Below are 19,127 nucleotides of genomic sequence, written 5' to 3'. Positions count from 1 at the left end.
GGTTTAAGAGCTTGAAAGGCAAATGTAGTTGGAGATGTGGGTCCCTGCATGGCCAGGTGGTTGTGGACCAACTAAGCATCCTGCCAGGGTGTCTGTCAGTGTTTCATTAGAAAACACCTTCGTTATCTACAGAGCACAGGTTTAAAAATCACTAATAATTAAGCAAGGGATTAAGTCATCATAACTGATCTCATGGAAACCGCCTCCCTGCCTGAGAGCTGGGAGTCTCTTGCAGTGATGGCTTGGGAAAACTGGACTACGGTGACAGAATTTGTTTTCAAGGGGTTCACGGATCGCCTCGACCTCCAAGTTACCCTCTTTGTGGTTTTCCTGCTCATCTATGTCATCACTGTGGTGGGAAACCTTGGCATCATTGCTGTAGTCTGGCTCAATTCCCAGCTTCAAACCCCCATGTACTTCTTTCTCAGCAACTTGTCCTTCTTGGATCTGTGCTACTCCTCAGCTGTGACACCCAAAATGCTGCTGAACCTCTCATCAGGAAGGAAGACTATTTCTTTTGCTGGCTGCTTCACACAGCTGTATTTCTATGGCGCTTTTGTAACTGTGGAGTGTTACCTCCTGGCCGTCATGGCGTACGATCGTTATGTTGCCATCTGCAACCCGCTGTGCTACCCCGTCGTCATGTCCCAGAAGGTCTGTGTTTCCCTCTTGGCTGGGTCCTATGTGGTTGGGTTTTTTAATTCGGTGGTGCTCACGGGGTTTGCACTGCGGGTGTCCTTCTGCGGCCCCAACGTCATTGACCACTTCTTCTGCGACGGGCCACCGCTGTCAAAACTGGCCTGCTCTGATATTTGCCTCAACCAAATGCTGCTACTTGCTTTTGGGAGCTTCAATGGGGTCACCACCATATCAGTCATCCTCATCTCCTACGGCTGCATCCTAGTCACCATCCTGAGGATGGGCTCTGCACCGGGTAAGCGCAAAGCTTTCGGTACCTGTGCATCCCACCTGGTGGTGGTCGTCATCTTCTACGGGACCCTTCTCTTCATGTACCTGCGGCCCACCTCCAGCTACTCCCTGGGCAGGGACAAAATCGTTTCTGTCTTTTACGCAGTGGTGACGCCTGTGTTGAACCCCTTCATCTACAGCCTGAGGAACCAGGAGGTGAAGCGTGCTCTAAAGGGAGCAGTGAGGAGAATAATTATTTCCCTGCTGAGGCGGTAAATAGTTTGACATTTAGGCAGTGATGGGAATGGGTTCTGTGGTTTGGGGTCTTTTTGGAAGTGGAGAGCAGCTGTGATAATTCTTCTATATATTATTGTCCATTTTGTAGACTGCCTCTATTGATGTGGGATTAATTTGCTATACGTTCACCTCTAGGTAGTGCATTTCCTAACAGGAGAAATACATACTCATTGAAGAACCACCAAAGGTCCATTTGTGAGGAAACGTGCTAAAATGTCCAGATGGTTTCTGAATATTTGGAGGCAAGTATGTGCTGGGTTTTCTCATGGACCTGCCATTCCTTAGGCAACCCCGTCACCCCTTTCTTGAAGCGAAATACGATGACAAGGCTCAGCCCTGTAAAGGTAACACATTTGTGAGATTTCTGCTGAGAATTTGGACCACTTTCTTCTCAGCTATATTTGGTCTGAGCCTACTCGTGGTCACCCTCTCCCACAGCTTGGATGTCATTCATCAGCACAGCGGACTACATCCCTACCAAAGTGCTGTATCTCTTCCAGCTATGAGATGGGATCTCCAGATTTAAGGTGAACTTCAGTGCTTCCAGGTAATCCCTATGACAGATGGGAGCATGCAGGAGAACACACGGAGCAAACCAAGGCGGGTTGAATGGGAGAGGAGGATATGTTTCCCTAAAGCTGCAGGAAACGGGGAAAATTGAGAGAAACTTCTCTGAATCCTCTTTTTCCACAATGACCCATCAAAGTATGTTCAAAAATATCTTAAAAATTTTCTGCTGCACTTTAATCCTTCAAAATGCGTTTTATAGTGAATAAATACTTCAAATGATTTTGTTAATACGCAACTAAGTATTGGACAATGACAGTTCCTAAAGGTACTGTTTAGTGGAATTTTTCAGTAGCTATATTCAAACTTAAGGATGTACAGTAAAGCCATGGTGCATTAGTTGCAATAAACCTAATATTTCCAATCTTTTCTCTAATTTTCTCTAAGTATGTCATTATCTGTATCTGAAAGACCATTAGCTGTGGGATTTAACTGACCAAACTCGAAGTTTAATGGGTAAACATTAAATCTGATCTTGGTCTCCCTCTGTAGCAGGAACAAAAGACCATGATTCTTGTTAAAATAGACATGGGAAATGGCTTGGGTGAACTATGTTGCATAAAGACCTAATGCTGCATATAGGAAATGTAGCATGACTCTGACATAGTTAACTTCAAGACATCTGAATTTATGGTGGCTAAAACCCACCCAGCCTATGGGTCATGTCACTTCCATATGTCAGATTTCAGTTTATATACTATTTTCCTGTTTGTCTTTTTTTTTATTTGCAACTGCTCCTTTCCATTTCTACCTCCATTATAAGAGCAAAATTAATAGGCCAAAAATACCCTTAGATGTGGCAATACGCAACACAGCTGCATAGCTGATAAAAGAGAGATGAAGAATTTAGTAATAAACATTTCAAAGGTTAGTACCTACTTACCTGATAACTATTTGTGTAACTGCTTTCTATGAATTGTTTTCCCTTCTTTGTCATTCTTTTGTAAGAAGTAAAAGAAGTTTCTTTTGGAAACAACTGGAATGCATGTTTTTATTTACCTTTTCAAGAAATTGGGGGTGTTTTGATTTGTACCTGGAAGTTTAGTCATAAAGTGGGAACAAACGTGAATCAGTGGTGAAAGTGTTGGCACAGAAACTCCCCAAATATAAATCCTGCTGTTAAAATATTGCCATTTGTAGAGCTACACCTAACCAAAACACCGGTCTGGGGTCAGTGCAGCTGTCTGCATTGCTCTTCTCTGTCAATATTTGGGTTTGCTGGTGCAGGTACTGGTCTGTTGCTGGTTGCGCTGGCTCTGGTCTCTGGTGCCATTGAAGGTTTCCCGCTGGGCTCCAGCTGCTCTTCCAGAAGGTCATGGGTTCCTGTATCTGCCAGAGCCATCCCTTTAGCCAACTGAATCGCACCGCTGGAGTTCCCAGACTGGAAGAGAAGCTGGGACACCTATAGCTCGTGTGTAGGTCCATAGGTCGTGCGGACCTGGAGCAAGGTGAGCCCAAACCCATCCCGTGTGTCCATCTCTCAGCCAGTCCTCTAGGCTCTCAGTAATGCTGGCGGAGAACTTGTCTGTTCATGTGACCATCCGTGGGTCTCCTTTGGACATGGCAAATCCTCCTCCAGGCTCCACTGAGTCTCTTGATCCATCTGATCCCACCTGAGATATCATAGGACATACAGACACACATATGGCACAAGATGTAGGGAGAGTTGTGCCCTTTAGGGGAGCAGGAGAGATGTACGGTGGGTCTCAGACAGCCCTAGACACCCATGTCTGAACAGCTGAACCACCACCTTCTTTTCTACTGACTGCAAAGAGAGCCTAGGCTGTTGGCTCATATGTCTATGCTGAATGTTGTTGACAACTGATAGATGAATAAATCCCACCTATGGATCAAATATCATCCAAATATGAACTGCTATTTATATGGTGACTCTATCTATGCTGTCAGTTTAATCTAAAAGCATGGGCTTCTATTATTTAAAGGGAAAACCCAGCTATACTGAAAGAAATAGTGTGAGTTTTAAACCTTGAAATTGTTCCAGACACTGAAAGAAGCTGGTATCTATCGAGTGTGTCGAGCAGAGATGAATTACACTGAAATTACCATTAATATGCTATCAGTTTTCTGCTAGCCAAAAAAAAAAAGTTTGCGCAAAGAACTGGATTAGCACCATCTCTTTTCAAAATAGGCTGTGATGAGATGGTTTTGATCTTGCAATAGAGGTGGAGCAGCAGAATGACCTGGTTCTCTGCAAAAGGGAGGAAAAAAATGGGTAGCTGAGGTATTCCTGGAAATATCTGGAGTGTAGTAAAAAGATTTAATGGACTGCCTATCAGTCATGTTCTGACAGGTGGGTCCTGTGCAGAACTCCCTGTTCTTAACCATCAGTAGCCTGGAAGCTTTTCAGCCTCATTCATTGCTGGGAGGCTTGGGTCAGCCTTCATCTCCTGTAAGCCCAGCCATCTGCTCCAGGCATCCATCCAGAGCTAATTACAACAGCCTAAGCTGCTTGCAATAGGTGTTTAAGCTACTTGGAATAAATTGCCCTTCGGATGCACCGTGTCATCTCCCCCTTGATTTTCAGAGGGGCTTGTGAAGAATAACTTGTGCTCATTTGGATCTCTACCTTTTCTGTCCCTTGAGGCTGCCAAGTGTTGTAACAGGTTATTGATATTTGTGACAATAATTAGCGCAGGATTTTGCATCCTCCCACCTACAGAGCTAAGTCTTTATTAGCAGTTCAGGCTGTTGTGATTCTCATGGATTCTCATTAAGGAGCCAGGAGTATACAATCAAGATTCGCTTCTCTTAGAGACCTGAACTCTAGCCAAAGCCATGACAAACACTTGCTCCCTGAGGAGGGGTGCCCGTTGCCCACAAAGACCTGCAAAGAGACATATAGAAGTGACGCGTTGCTGCAAGTGAAGAACTTCATCTGGTGAAAATATGCAGGAGGCTCTCTGACGCGTAGGAGAGACATTCTTGTTTAGCTGGAAGCTAGGAGGATGGCTTCAAGGGTTAGTCCCCCAGATTTATTGTGCAGACATCCTGAGCCTGTAGTGTCATCCAAAGTGGAAGAGACCTTGCAGCTCATAAGAGGAGGTGACCCCCATACACAGGTACGTGTGAGCATTCCCCAAAAGGTCCAGGTGAGCTCTGCTAGGACTAAATCACTGCAGCAATGTTACCTTTGTGGGGGCTGCTCTGATTTATGCCAGGTAAAGGTCTGTTCCTCTGAGTTGGTTAAAGAAGATGAAATATTTCTGCTGGGATGCACTTGGGATGCACTCCAGTATTCTGAATTCAAAAGATCAGAAATCATGGTGCTTATGGTATGTTTAAGGAGCCTGGGAGAAGAAGAGAGAACACTCTCAAGGAAAGATTAACCCACCCGCTGACCCTGAAATAAAGTGATATTCACTTTAAGAAGTACAGGATATTTCTATAAAGAAATATTCTGCTGATGGAGAATGGTTCTTCAATGAGTCTTCTGATCCTAGTGCTCACCTGGTGGGGTAAGACTTTGATTCTCATCTTTAATCCTGTAAAGGTTTAATTGTTCTGAACCTTCATGTTTTCAGGCACAGAAACCTGTATGTCACATTTTCATTAGGGCAAGCAGCTGAACTATGTGCCTAAATTTAGGCAACTGGAGCTGAATGAGTTTGGCTTAGCCCAGCTCCGTGGTCTCATCCGTGGCATTGACTCCTCTTCCAGCTGAAGGGAGACGCAGGAGCTGCCGGGGTTTTGCCTGCTGAAAATGGGATGAGAGAAGTTCTGGTGAGTGCCCTAACCACCAGGATGCCATGCTGTGCCATCATCAGGCTCTCTCAGAAGGTTTTTCCTCTGCAGATGGCATCTTAAAAAAGTGAATTCTCAGTCTGGCTCGTTTTTCCCCTTGACTATTCCCCCCCCCTCGTGCCTTCTGCCAGTGCTCTCAGCCATACCTTGTTTTCACCTGGAAATAAGGTGCACCTCGCAGTCAGATGCTGCTGTTTCTGCGCACTGGGGAGAGCACCAGGTGTCACTTCATATTCCAGGACAGCATCATGGACCCTACTTTTGCCTGGGATTAGTCAGTACCTTACAGCTGGTTCATGCTCATAAACACTCACAGCCATCTCCTGACACTTAAATCACTTCTGCAAATCAGGTTTCATCTCCCAGTCCACTTCTAGAAATACAAGGCATGATTAAAGTCATCGGCATATCGTGGGGTTCATGGTACCTGCCATGGACTACTGCAGCACGGCGAGGGGAGCCATGAACAGGGACGCGATGGGCTCGCTTATTGAAAGGCTGATCCATCATTTGTTAAACCCACATAAACTCTTTATACGGGGGACCCTAACACCAGGGCTAGTACCTTTGCTCTGAACATCATGGGGAAATCAAGACAGATTTTATGGTGTTTAGTCTCTTAATTGTATATTCTCGAAATTGTACCAAGGAAAAGAAGTTTGATGTTTACACCAGTTCAAAAGAACAGCTTCAGACCCAAATTTTGCTCATAGTCTCCCTGGCTTCATCTCCCAAAGGCTTCTGAGAGTGTAATGTTAAACTCCTGATGTCCTGAAGAGTTTGGGATCATGCAATACCCCCTTTGTCTCTCCCTCCCTACTTCCCAACAAATTAAAGACTGGGGTTTTTTTCCTTCACCTTGGTGTCTTTTCCAAAACAAAAAAAGGAAAGCTACAGTATTTTCACTCTTACTCCAAGCTTACAATTACATCCAGAAGCCACTGCCAAAATCAGAGCTGTCTTGTTCTGGGCACCTTAACGTGATGGGTTTGAAATGGGGAGGAAGGGAAACAAATGTGGAGAAAAACAATTACAGGAGGTCAAGGGCAGAGCTGATGATTCGGTCTGTGTCCCCTGACGCCCTATATTCTGTTATATCCATCCATCTCATCAAATTGTAGGTACCAAAATGGGAGTCTATGATACAAAGAACCTGCCTGAAGCTCTGCCCGCAGCGGGAAAGCGAAAGACCCTCCTCAGTGACTCGGTGCAGGCGGGGAAGGTGTTTGGGAAAGCTGGGATGCTCTCCCTTCAGAAGGGACCTCCTCTTTCCTTGGACTGTAAAGGAGGACAAGCCCAGGGCCATGCAGTCCATCCCACTAGCTCCCTAAAAATGAATGGGAATGGGTCTGGGTGCTAAATAAAGGCACGGTTTCTACTGTCCTGTGTTTTCAGGCTCTCTCCTTCCTCAGTAGACGCGGAGCCCTGAATGGCAGAGCAGAATCACACCTCCGTGGCAGAGTTCGTTCTCGAGGGCCTGAGCGACCAGGCGGAGATGAAGGCAGCCCTCTTTGTGCTGCTGCTGCTCATCTACACCGTCACGCTTTTGGGCAACGTGGGGATAATCGTAGTCATCCGAGGTGACCCACGGCTCCATACATCCATGTACTTCTTCCTTGGCAGCCTCTCCGTTGTTGACATCTGCTTCTCCTCTGTGATTGCCCCCAGGACCTTGGTGAACTTCCTACTGGAGAGGAAGACCATTTCCTTCGTGGGCTGCATGGGCCAAGCTTTCTTCTACATCGTCTTTGTGACGACCGAGTGTTTCCTGCTGGCTATCATGGCGTACGACCGGTACGTGGCCATCTGTAACCCCCTGCTCTACTCCTCTGTTATGACTCGGAGGTTGTGCATGTGGCTGGTGGTGGGGTCCTACATTGGGGGTGTCCTGAACTCCATCATACAGATGACCTTCATCATCAGGCTGCCCTTCTGCAGCTCCAATGTCATCAACCACTTTTTCTGCGATGTTCCCCCCCTCCTGGCTCTGTCCTGTGCCAGCACATACATCAATGAGATGATTCTCTTCTCTTTGGCCGGCATCATTGAGCTCAGCACCATCTCCACTATTCTGGTCTCCTACATCTTCATCTCCTTTGCCATCCTGAGGATCCGTTCAGCTGAAGGCAGGCAAAAAGCCTTCTCTACCTGCGTGTCCCACCTGACAGCGGTCACCATGTTGTATGGGACAACAATCTTCATGTATTTACGCCCCAGCTCTAGATACTCCCTGAACACCGACAAAGTGGTCTCCGTCTTCTACACAGTGGTGATCCCCATGCTGAACCCTCTCATCTACAGCCTGAGGAACAAAGAGGTGAAGGATGCTCTGAGGAGAACAGCAGAAAGAATCACAGTCAGGCTCTGAACCCTCTCGTTAAAACCTGGTACAGGAATGTGGGTAACGTGGGGATTTGCCCCAGAGGCTGTGGAGCCTCCATCCATGGAGATATTCAAAAGTTGCCTGGACGAGGCAACCTGATGTGGCTGTGAAGTCAGCTCTGCTTTGAGCGGGACATCATAGAATAATTTTTGATCAGAAAGGACATCTAGGAGGTCTCTGGTCCTATGAATGGCAAGTTATACACATATATACATATATGTGTGTATATATGTATAAAAATACGATATTAAATGTACATTATAATATATATAATGCAATAGATTCTTGTGTTAAATGTGTATGCCAACACACACATTACTGATTTTTCGTGTCACTCCCTAGCCTCAGTTTAGCTGGGATCTCAATGATTTATGGGCTGGGTTGGGTAGGCAGCTCCTGTGAAAAGCTCTTCCTAGGAAAGATGGAAACACAAGATCTAAATGGATAAACTTTGAAGTTTTAATGCAGTTAGGGGGTAATGGAATGTTGTGCATAAGCCAAGTGAATGAAATATAAATTCTTAAATAGGTCTGTCTTTGAAACCAGGCTGCTGAGTTAAATTGCAGGGTTAAATTGATCTTTGTCACTTCTTTTTAGGCAACCATACACATTTGTCCTTTCGTCACTCCGCCCCATAACTTCAGCCTTTCAAAGCCTTGAAACAAAGCTCTAATTAGTTTTCTAATTTCTGCCCACAGCGGTTTGTTAAAAACAAAGACAATAATATTACCAGTAGAGTTTGCATCCAGAGATTTACACTTTGGTGTGAGGCACTAGGGAAAAGGAATGAAAAAAAAACCAAAAAACAAACCAACCCCAACAAACAGAAAAAAAGAAAAAACCAAACAACCTGAAACAAAAAAAAAAAAGGAGGTTAATTAAAAAAAAAAAAAAAAAGAGCAGTCTTTATTTCTTATGCAATAAGCAACTCCTACTAGAAATTGCAGCTCCCCTTTTCATCATATTCTGGATAGAAATGTGTGGTTGCTGCAAAAATGCAATGCCACCAGGGGCAACAGTAACCACCATATCTTCCCCCCACCCAAAAACCTTTTTCTATTTCTGTAGCAGTTCATCACTCAAAGGTAAGAGATGTCCCTGAGCAAATCTTAAGCTCCTCTGGGAGGGGATTTGGAGATGATCATCTGAGATGGAGAAGGTTTGGCTGGGTCCTGGACGAAGATTTTCCACCTGCAGTCACTTGATCTGAGCTGTACTGTCAACAGGGGGAAAAATACTCTGTAACACAGTGAAAAAATAACCCAAACAGTGATGTGACCCTGGTCAGCGCCTAGAAATTTTTAAAAAATTATTATTATTTTATCATTATTATTTTTTGATATTAAATTTACCAGCCTGAAGCTGATTCTTATGCGTGCTGGCAAGGCACAACAGCGTACAAACCTACATGTTCTTTAGCTGCCCCTTTCCTCCTCAAAAGTTGCATTTCATCTACTTCTGAATAAAATCCATTCCTGTTTGTATGGGAATGACCTATTTTTGTTCCTTCTATGTACCATTGTGCTTTGTTGTCAGTCCCAAGAGATGCAAAATGGCCATAACAGTCCCTTTCAGATATCAAAAGGGAGTGCTGGGGCGGGGGGAGGATGCTAAACAAGTGGCTACAGAAATACTGATCAGGATTTCTTATACATCGTCACCATCTATTGGACATTGTTGGAAATATGTGCTCCTTTTTATTTTAGATAAAAACTTTTTCTAATGTGGTAGTAAGCCTTGGGTAGCTAAGTGGCTTGTCCGTGTTCAGGAAACTGAGAAATAGCGGATAAATAAAACAAGATCATCATCTCGCCTCTACAGTTGGCTGATCCCATTTAGGTCAGCTCCTTGATCCTATTAAAAATGAATGGGCCATGTCAGATGTTTGAACAAGTTTCCCTTGCAGAATTGAGAGGGGGGAACTTTGCTTCAGAAATGTTTTAAACTGTGTATTTTTTTTTTTTTTAATACAATTCTTGGGTGAGGCTTCAGGTTGTATGAAATCTTGATTATCAAATTCACTCTGACCCATGAATTATTTTTCTCTTAAATAGTTTGGGCTAACCACACACAACTTGAAATGATAATTCCTGGTATTTAAAATTTTTACCTCCTACAACAGTTGTTTTCTGTAGATCTACAGATCACTCTCAGGAAGGGTCCCTACAGCACATCTTTACTCCTGACACAGCTATCCCAAATTTTACAATAAAGGCAAATGAAAATACATAGAGAGATCTAAACTTTTCTCCCATGTAGGTAAAGGATTTAATTTTTTGTTGTTGACTTCTGTGAATCACATCCATCATTACCTAAATAATCCCAGGTGAGCAGCTGCCCTCAGTGCTCTCGGATGCTGAATTAAATGGATGAGGCTGCCTGTATAGTTACCTGGTCCCTGGGTCAGTGGGGTGGATTCATCCCGGTGGCCTTCACAGGGAAAGAACCCATGCTTCGCTCTGAAATGCTGAGTGCTCAGTGGATAAAAGCAGCGTCATTCCCTACTAGGTATTTTTTTGGAGTAGACAAAGAGGTGACTTTTGTCCTTTCCTGGAAGGCACAGCAGCTGGTGCAGCCCCCTCGTCTTTGGGAGCAAAGTATAGGAAGAGTTTTGGATTGAAAATTAAAGGCAGATGCATCAAAATGAAAAATAAGGCTTGGTATGTTTTTTTTTTCTTTTCATTCTAAACATCAGCATAAACTGAAAAAAAGGGGGTGCTGGGTTTCTCATCACCTGCAGTCTGCACTGAGGGTTGAATGTTTCCAAGATGAGCCACTCTATAGAAACAAAAAAAGAGATTTTTGAATACAGATATCGCACACTACACACAGATATTTCAATAAACTACCTTTTGGGATTTTTTTTAGGATGTATGAAACTATTAAAGGCAACATTTTTGAGCCGGTATTGTTCAAATAAGACCTTCTGGTGTCGTTAATCTTAAAACCCCTTTGGCTATACCTTGACCTGGCAGTGGAGCATCTCGGGACCCCCCTGGGCTCGGCGGGGGCTGACCCTCCCTTGGTCCGACACCTCCCTGGAGGTGAAGACGTTATTCCCCAACTTGTTTTACCCCCAGCTCTGTGAAGGGCAAAGCTCTGGAAGCACGGATCGATGGTGCATGGGAGAGGACGTGGTGTACCTTTCCGGCTGGAGCGGGGAGCAGCTGTGAGTATAAAAACCGTTTCAACTGGACCCAAGAGCAAAGCGGAAGAAATCCCCGCTGTGAAAAAATCCCGCTTCATCCCACGGCATCCGCAGGATCCCCAGGACTTGTGGCAGACTGTCCGCCCTCCCTGCTCTGCTTCAGGGCAGCAGGAACAGTCACCTGGAGAAGCCAGAGGGATACTGGAGGCATGAGCACAGGATGCTTTTGCTTCCCAGTTTAAACCATCCTATTAATGAGGGGTTTTTTCTGCATCCACTAGAGAGTTTGGGCTGTAAGACTCTTAAAACACCAGCTAGCCGAACAGTGTATTTTAGCTTGGCTGTAGGGTCTCAGCAGTGGGTGGTCTTTCTCCTACCTGTAATGTCATGAGTTAAATCTTGGGAAAACACTAAAAGACAGGCTGCTCGGTGAGTCCTAGGGCAGCTTGTTGAAAAAAAAATCTTGTGCTGGCTTGCCCAAGCGGTGCAAGATCTTACTGAAATTTGTGTAAGAAAGCAGGTGCCACAAATGGAAGTCCTTTCCCCAGGAGGACAAGGATAAATATTTCGTTAGCTATTCAGCAGAGCATGGACCAACCACCTGCCTGTCAGCATGGATAATATTGAATCTGAGGCAGCAAGGTATGGGTTTTTAATTTAATTTATCTCCATTCCAGTCAGTGTCTTCAAGCCACAGGGAGATGTGGTTCCTGGCGGGCAGCTATCATGCATAGCACAAGACTTATTCACCTCCGGGATTTCATATCTACATCTCAGATCGCTCCACACAAAGCAGTTGGCTTGTCAAGTAAGAAAAAGTGGTGGTGAGCCGTAGTTAATTGTGAAATTCAGGTCAATTCTCCAATGGCCATAGATGTCTGCATCTAGGCAGGTGGATGCTGCCTCTGGGGGAGGATTCAGCTCTAGACCCAAACAGCTCGATTTTCATTATTTGTAACACATCTTCCAGCACCGTGTGGATGTCTCAGACGCTGCTTCGCCTCCGGCATCTCTACGTGGGCAGTGAAAAGCAGCTCTAAATCCCCGTTAATAACACCAGGAGACCAGACATTTTGCTCACAGGACACCTGAAATGAGATGTCTGGATCTGGAGGTGAACCTCACCCCTTCAGCTAAAGGGTCATCAAATAATTATGACTTTTTCGTTTGGATCTATACGTCAGAAGCCAGGCAGCATGCACTCTTGGTTTGCTCTCTGGTGTAACTCTGTCAAGTGATGACTGATGTTATCCAGGAAAAATCAATATTTGTTTATTCTATCTGTCGTAGAGTGTGATTTTAGGAGCTGCTGATTTCTCCCTGGTGAGCAGAGAGGGCAAGACTGAATTTATCTTTTATCTCCAAGTTAGGCATCACATCTAAAGTGAGGTGAGACAAATTCTGGCTCTTACTACTGCGCCATTCTAGACTTGGAAAAATTACGCTGAGGAAAGTCGCATTTTCCAGTGCTTTCACCTAGAAGAAGTCTTCCTGGGACACAAGGAACAGATATTTATTCCTCATGTACTCACACTGGAGTGGGAGCACTCAAAAGATGAGAAATAATTCCATTTTCTCAGTAGTTATTGTGGAAGTCATGGACTTCCATGTGTAAATGGCTTGAGAGGAACTATGAGAAAGCCCTGCAATTTATTTATGGTTTATTCTGGTATGGTATTGTCCTCCTTCCTTGCCTTAAAATATCCACCCACTTCCAAGCGTGTTGCTGGTGGTTGCATGCGTTTAGCTAAGGCTGAATGGGGAGACCGGCCTCGGGAACTTGAGGTTTTACTCTCTCAAAGAGAATTTACTTTATATTGACTTAAAGTGGTGTAACTGATTGATAGACAAAAATTGACATTCTTAACATTATTGACAGATTTGGGCCTGTTAAGCATTTCCATTTGAAAGACATAAAGCAGCTGAACTGCTTATATATTCAATATGGTTGAAGACAACTATACATTTGCATCCGAGTTTATTCTCCTGGGCTTCACAAACCGAGAAGACCTGCAGGTGACATACTTTGTCTTATTCCTTGCCATCTATGTGGTCACTCTAATAGGAAATCTGGGAGTAATTATGTTAATCAGAACTGATTCGTGCCTGCACACCCCCATGTACTTCTTCCTAAGCCACTTGTCTCTCCTAGACATCTGCTACTCCTCTACCATCATCCCTCAAACCTTGCTGAATTTTTTAGTGGAGAAGGTTATTTCCTTCGTTCGGTGTGCCACTCAGCTCTTCTCCTTTGCAACCTGTGCCACCACCGAGTGCTACGTGCTGGCTGCCATGGCTTATGATCGCTACATGGCCATTTGTAACCCCCTGCTCTACTCTGTGGTCATGTCCCAGAGGCTTTGCGTTGGGATGTTGGCTGGTGCCTACCTAGCTGGCGTGATCAGCTCCACCATACACACGGTTTCCATATTTCGTCTCCCATTCTGCCGGTCCAAGAGGATCAATCATTTCTTCTGTGATGGACCACCGCTGCTAGCCCTCTCCTGCTCTGACACCCACGTCAACGAGGTGATGGTTTCTGCCGTGGTGGGGTTCAACGTGCTAAGCACCACAGTCTTCATCCTAGTCTCCTACTTGTCGGTCCTCTCCACTGTCTTGCAGATCCACTCCGTGGCCGGTCGGCACAAAGCCTTCTCCACCTGTGCCTCCCACTTGGTCTCCATCGCTTTGTACTACGGCTGCTCCCTCTTCATGTACTTGCGCCCTGGCTCCAGAGCCTCCTTGGAGCATGGCAAGGTGGTCTCCATGCTGTACTCCATCATAGTCCCCATGCTGAACCCGCTCATCTACAGCTTAAGAAACACGGACATGAAGAATGCCATGAGGAAAGCAAAAGGCAGAGTCCTCTCCTCCTTCTCCACGCATGGTTCCTGGTCAGCTGAAAGGAGAGGGCTACCCTGACATGGTGAGGAGGGTTAGATATTGCACCTTCAAGAAGGAGAGTTAGATATTGCTCTTTCAAGAAGCACGGACTAAATGCACCCAGCAGCAGGACACCTGGAAAACAGGTTTCTCCTTGAACCAAGGCTACGTGCTGCACTAGGATGGATGGGACTTTCCCTGGCTGTAGCCTGAGACCTGACAGCGACCATGTATTGGGCAGAAAGTTATTGTCCAAAGTAAATTTTATTTCAATATTACTTGAAATAAATATTATTTATTATTTAAATACTATTAACAAATAATAACCCACTTCATTTCAGGCTTCAGAGAGCAAAAGGGAGAATGCATGTTGTGGCTTTGCCCTGCTGATATCAAACCAGCTAGTGTCTGATCTCTTGTGTTTTATATTCATGAACGTCCTCTGGTGATGTTCCTGGTATTAGGAGGATGTCAGTTGATTTTTCCAGGAGTTTTAGCTCCAGACCACAAAGTGAGGTTGCGTGAAACAACGTTGTGATGGTGTATTGGTCATCAAAGCACTCATGGTAAATGGGGAAAAGTCGTATTTGAGCCTCTGCTCTGCCCTGAGGTTAACTGGGCATGTAAAGAGCCAGAGTGCTGGTGGGAGGGAGGATTTTAGGTCTTCCTTTCCCCCGAACAGCCAAGGTGCTGGTGGTCTGCGGTCGCCTTATGATGGAGATGGAGCAGGTGCAGTACCGAGCTGTCCGGCTCTGGGATTTCAAGCTGCATTACTCACCCTGCAGACACCCCCCCTACCCAGGCAGGTTTTCTTAGTGGATTATTTAGCCTTCCATGTATGTTTTTAAAATAATCTTTGAAATATCTTTTTTTTTGTCCTAAAGTTGGGTGAGGGTTATTTCCCCCCCCTATTATGTTGTTTTTCCCACTTCACAAGCCTTAGTTTTAGCCCAGTACCCAATGGGGAAGAAAGAAATTAAAAACCATGGGGAAATCCTTTTCCACCCACCTCCAGTGCAGCTCCAGGACTAATAATCTGCTGCCTTCTAGCAGAAAAACCAATTTACATTAAAAACATCTAAAGGCATCTCCATCTTGTTTCCCCATACTTTCATAGCTCAGTATTCTCTTCCATCTGCCCTGCCCTTTGTGTTTTCTAAATGTCTGGGACAAAGTTATCATTTAATATTTGCACTAAGGGTTTTATAACCTCTCTTCATCTAGCAGAAGCTTTCAGGAAACATTGGCACTTGGAATTCATCAGAATAAAACTAGTAAATCTGAGTTAATTCTGTTATAACCTCAAAGCAGCTGTGTAAAATGATGCTTTTGAGCAACTGGTTGTGCAGTCACCAGTAAAACGTATGGAAATAAATGTATCTGCCGGAGAGGACTCCCCATGGCCACGCTCAACCCATTCACACAGCGGATGCTCCGTCAGGTTTTGTTTTCAGCACCCTTCAACGCAACACGAGCTGATCCATCAGCTTTCCCTGTTGGTAGTAAAGGGCTTCCTCAGTGAAAGACTGAAAGAGGGAAGTTTGTGATAGTTGGATAAATAAAAAGCAAACTACCCTGGACTTGTCTTTCTGCAAGACCAGGTGGTGGCACGGGCAGCCTGGGTAGTTCTCTACAGGAGAGCTCGTCGTGCAGGTGGAAAGGTTTTGGAGAGAGAGGAGGGATTGAAAGGGGCTTTTGCTGAGCAGGTCAAAATAATTACCAGCTGCAGGAGGGTCCCTGAGGGAGAGAAGCTTGCACAAACATCTGAGGTAACGCTTCATCTGGGATAAAACCCCTCTGCTAGCCAGCCAGGGCGATCCTGCCCTCCTGAGCATCTCTTCTGCCGCAGCTTCGACCCATCGGATGGGCTTCTCAAGGAGCTGCAGGTACCACATCTACCAACACCTTTCCTTTTAACCAAGCAGGTAAAAAAGGGGTTGGCATTTCCCATTGGTGACCCTTGTCGTGCTGCCTCTCACGTGCTTGAAAGAGTTTTTAAGTGCAAATGGTACAAGAAGACTCAGGCCGGTGCTTCGCTGCTCTCTCCATCATCCCTTAACCAGTAACACATTTCACAACACTTTGCTTCCAGTGTGACTCAACCGATTTATCTCTTTAGCTGTTTGTATACTTCATATTGCAAAAAAATACATTAGTATTGATTAACACCTGAAAAATGTACACCAGTCCCTTTTTGTGGGAGCTGGACTCAGTGTAATAAGTTAAAAGGAGCAGGTTACTTTTTTAAATTTCATGTTACAGTAATATTTATGTAATTTTTTTTTAATTTCTGCATTTCACTGATCAATTGGCAAACCTAGGAAAAAAAAACCCTAATTAATGCTTCTGTTTTGTTCATATGACTGAAGCTTCCCACACTCCTTTTGAGATGAGAAGAAAATTCAGAATAAAAGCATCTGCTCTGCGAAGTCCTGCAGCACAGGCTCAGGCTCAGGAGTAGCTCCATCTGTACTTGGCAAGATTTTAAATATTTTTATTATTTAAAACAATTTATTTAATATTTAAATATTTTTTAATATTAAGCATGTTTTTAACCTTGAAGTTCTTTAAGATACGATTGTCCTCTCCAGGACTGCAGGTTCACATATGAGCTGCTCACCAAAGGTTGCCTCTACGGGATGGAAACGTCCACCTCTAGGACACAATCAATTTAATTCCAGTGATGAAACTGTTGTCAATAGAGAGAAATGCATGCTTCAAGGGTACGAATCATCCAGACGGAGCTGTATCTCCAATACCAAGAGAAGTTGACCAAGAAGATCTGAGGTCGTTAGAGTGAAACGAGTGGTGCTGGTACTTAAATCACCCTCCTGCACTCCCTGCAGCCTTATGTAGTTGTTTAATTCAACCCATTCTGGGGGAGCAGATGCTCTTTTGTGGCCAGGATGTGCTGGTGGAGCTGCATCTAAAGGAATTCCATCCATGCTCTCCAAGAGCATCCATGGCGTGAACCCAAGTGCCCTAGCAGGGGTTAGGAGGTTTGCTTCAAAAAACCCACGGTCCTGATCTAGGGACACTTCAGTGGAGATGTAGACATCTGTAGATAGATCTTCCATCAGATAATTCATCTGCAGAGGGGCTGAAAGGGGGAGATGGGAATATCCAAGCTGAAGCTTTAAAAAGTTGGGTTTATATATACTATATTTTAACACCATTATGTGGATATTTGAGTCAGTCATAGAAAGCTGACTGCAATCACAGCAAAGCTGTGCTGGAGACAATACCACTGCTCCCTGCACTGCCCCCCCCCCCCCCCAACACATGCAGGGTTTTTTCTTCAAAAGCAGATAAATTTAGAAATTAAAAATGAAACAAAAATTTCAAGTGCACGGCTTTGTTTCCTAATGGAAAGGCTGCACTAGAAATAATGAGGCCACAGAAGAGCACTGACACAGTCTGAAAAAAAAAATAAAGAAGAGAGAAAAAAACCCTTGACATTTCCAGAAATCAGTGGGGAGAATACGAATCTTCTGTTTTCCACATTTTGGAAAGTGTTTATTTGACTTCATTTTTTTACACTCAGATAAACATTTTGGTATTTCTTAGTGCATCATTAGCACAGTGTCTATAAATCATTGCAGAATTACTCCCTTTTAACATCTGACTGCATAATTAGCTCCTTCACCTGTTTGACTTCAAAGCTTGGGCTAGAGGCAGAAATACAGTTGCCTTGTATTTTTCTAAAAGAATGCACCATTTTCTGTTGCATTTACTTTACGGATTAAAATCCGATGGTTCCACAGTATTTCTCTCTTAGGGATTCATTTCACTGACTCATTTTATTTCTATGCAAATTCATCTAACTTGTAGAAATGATGGATGGAGAAAACCTCACTGTTTTGTCCGGCTTCATCCTCTTGGGCTTCTCTGATGTCCCAAAGCTACAAATCACATTATTCACAATTTTCTTATCCCTGTATGTTTTCATGGTGCTGGGGAACCTGATGATGATCCTGCTAATCAATGCCACCCCCCAGCTCCACACCCCCATGTATTTCTTCCTGACTCACTTATCTTTCATAGATTTTTGCCTTTCCTCCGCTATCATCCCAAAAGCGCTGGAGACCTTCCTGCTGGGGAGAAGCCACATCTCTTTTTTGGGTTGCTTCACCCAGATATATTTTTTCCTTGCTCTGATCATCTGCGAGTCCTTCCTCCTGGTGGTGATGGCTTACGACCGATACGCAGCCGTGTGCAAGCCGCTGCTTTACACCACCACCATGTCCAGGGCGCGTTGCTACGGCGTGATGGTGCTGGTGTACGCCGCGGGCTTCCTCAGCTCCCTGGTGTACACCGTCCCGGCGGGGAGGTTGTCCTTCTGCCGAGCCAGGAGCATCAACCACTTCTTCTGCGAGCTGCCCGCCCTCCTGCAGCTCTCCTGCTCCGATGCCCGCGCAAACGAGATCTTGCAGTTTTCCACTGCTGGGCTTATCATCGTGGGCTCTGTCCTGATGATCCTGGTGTCCTACGCTTACATCCTCTGCACCATCCTGCACATCCCTTTGGCCAGGAGGAGGCTTAAAGTTTTCTCTACCTGCAGCTCCCACCTGGCTGCCATCACCATCTTCTACGTGCCGGGGATGCTCGCCTACCTCCAGCCTTGCAAGGCTTGCTGGCGGGATCAGGCAAAGCTGGTTTCAATGTGTTACACCGCCCTGACCCCCGCCCTCAACCCCCTCGTCTACAGCCTGAGGAACAAAGAGGTGAAGGGGGCCCTGAGGAGGCTGTGGGGGCAAAAGCTGGTGCCGCACCTATCCAGGTTTTGAAAACGCATTCGCAGCTCTTCGGTACTTTGGAGGTCATGAAGGAGTATGCGTTATTGGTCATTATTGGTCTGCTTACAGATGAGGAGATCACACAGCAAGTACAGGGTATGGAGAACTGGCATAACGAATTGTTCTCTTAAACAACTTCAGTTTATTTTCATTGTGGCGTGAGCCTTCAATAATTAAGCAGAATAATTGTCAGTGCTTTCCTAGCAAAACTGAAATAGTACCATGATGGTTTGTGTCTAAATTGTGTTAAATGAAAATATTGCCCACAAAAAGGATGTTCAAATTGGAGGTAAACAATTACTAATATTTCCATTGCCTCCTTGATGATCATTTCCCCTCCGAATAAGCTTAAAGAAGGGAGGATCTGTTTAAGTCAGTGATA

At 44.8% G+C, this 19,127-nt stretch overlaps 4 protein-coding genes across 4 annotated transcripts; all 4 read left to right on the top strand.

Moving 5' to 3' along the window:
* Positions 1 to 237: 237 nt before the first annotated feature.
* On the top strand, positions 238 to 3,390 carry LOC142040597 (olfactory receptor 5AP2-like). The gene is made up of 2 exons (XM_075048681.1): positions 238 to 1,181; positions 3,258 to 3,390. Exons 1-2 carry the CDS (start codon positions 238 to 240, stop codon positions 3,388 to 3,390), a joined length of 1,077 nt encoding a protein of 358 aa, XP_074904782.1.
* Positions 3,391 to 6,916: 3,526 nt separating this feature from the next.
* On the top strand, positions 6,917 to 7,903 carry LOC142040494 (olfactory receptor 5J3-like). The gene has a single exon (XM_075048478.1). It carries the CDS (start codon positions 6,965 to 6,967, stop codon positions 7,901 to 7,903), a length of 939 nt encoding a protein of 312 aa, XP_074904579.1. The 5' UTR covers positions 6,917 to 6,964.
* A 5,107-nt stretch (positions 7,904 to 13,010) lies between these two features.
* Positions 13,011 to 13,988, top strand: LOC142040596 (olfactory receptor 5T7-like). The gene has a single exon (XM_075048680.1). The coding sequence runs from the start codon at positions 13,011 to 13,013 to the stop codon at positions 13,986 to 13,988; it is 978 nt and encodes a 325-aa protein (XP_074904781.1).
* Positions 13,989 to 17,782: 3,794 nt separating this feature from the next.
* LOC142040595 (olfactory receptor 8I2-like) lies at positions 17,783 to 18,736 on the top strand. Its single transcript, XM_075048679.1, has one exon. It carries the CDS (start codon positions 17,783 to 17,785, stop codon positions 18,734 to 18,736), a length of 954 nt encoding a protein of 317 aa, XP_074904780.1.
* Positions 18,737 to 19,127: the final 391 nt, after the last annotated feature.

The sequence above is a fragment of the Buteo buteo genome, chromosome 16 (assembly GCF_964188355.1).
Source record: "Buteo buteo chromosome 16, bButBut1.hap1.1, whole genome shotgun sequence".
Classification (NCBI taxonomy): Eukaryota; Metazoa; Chordata; class Aves; order Accipitriformes; family Accipitridae; genus Buteo; species Buteo buteo.
This window is presented reverse-complemented; position numbering and strand designations above follow the sequence as displayed.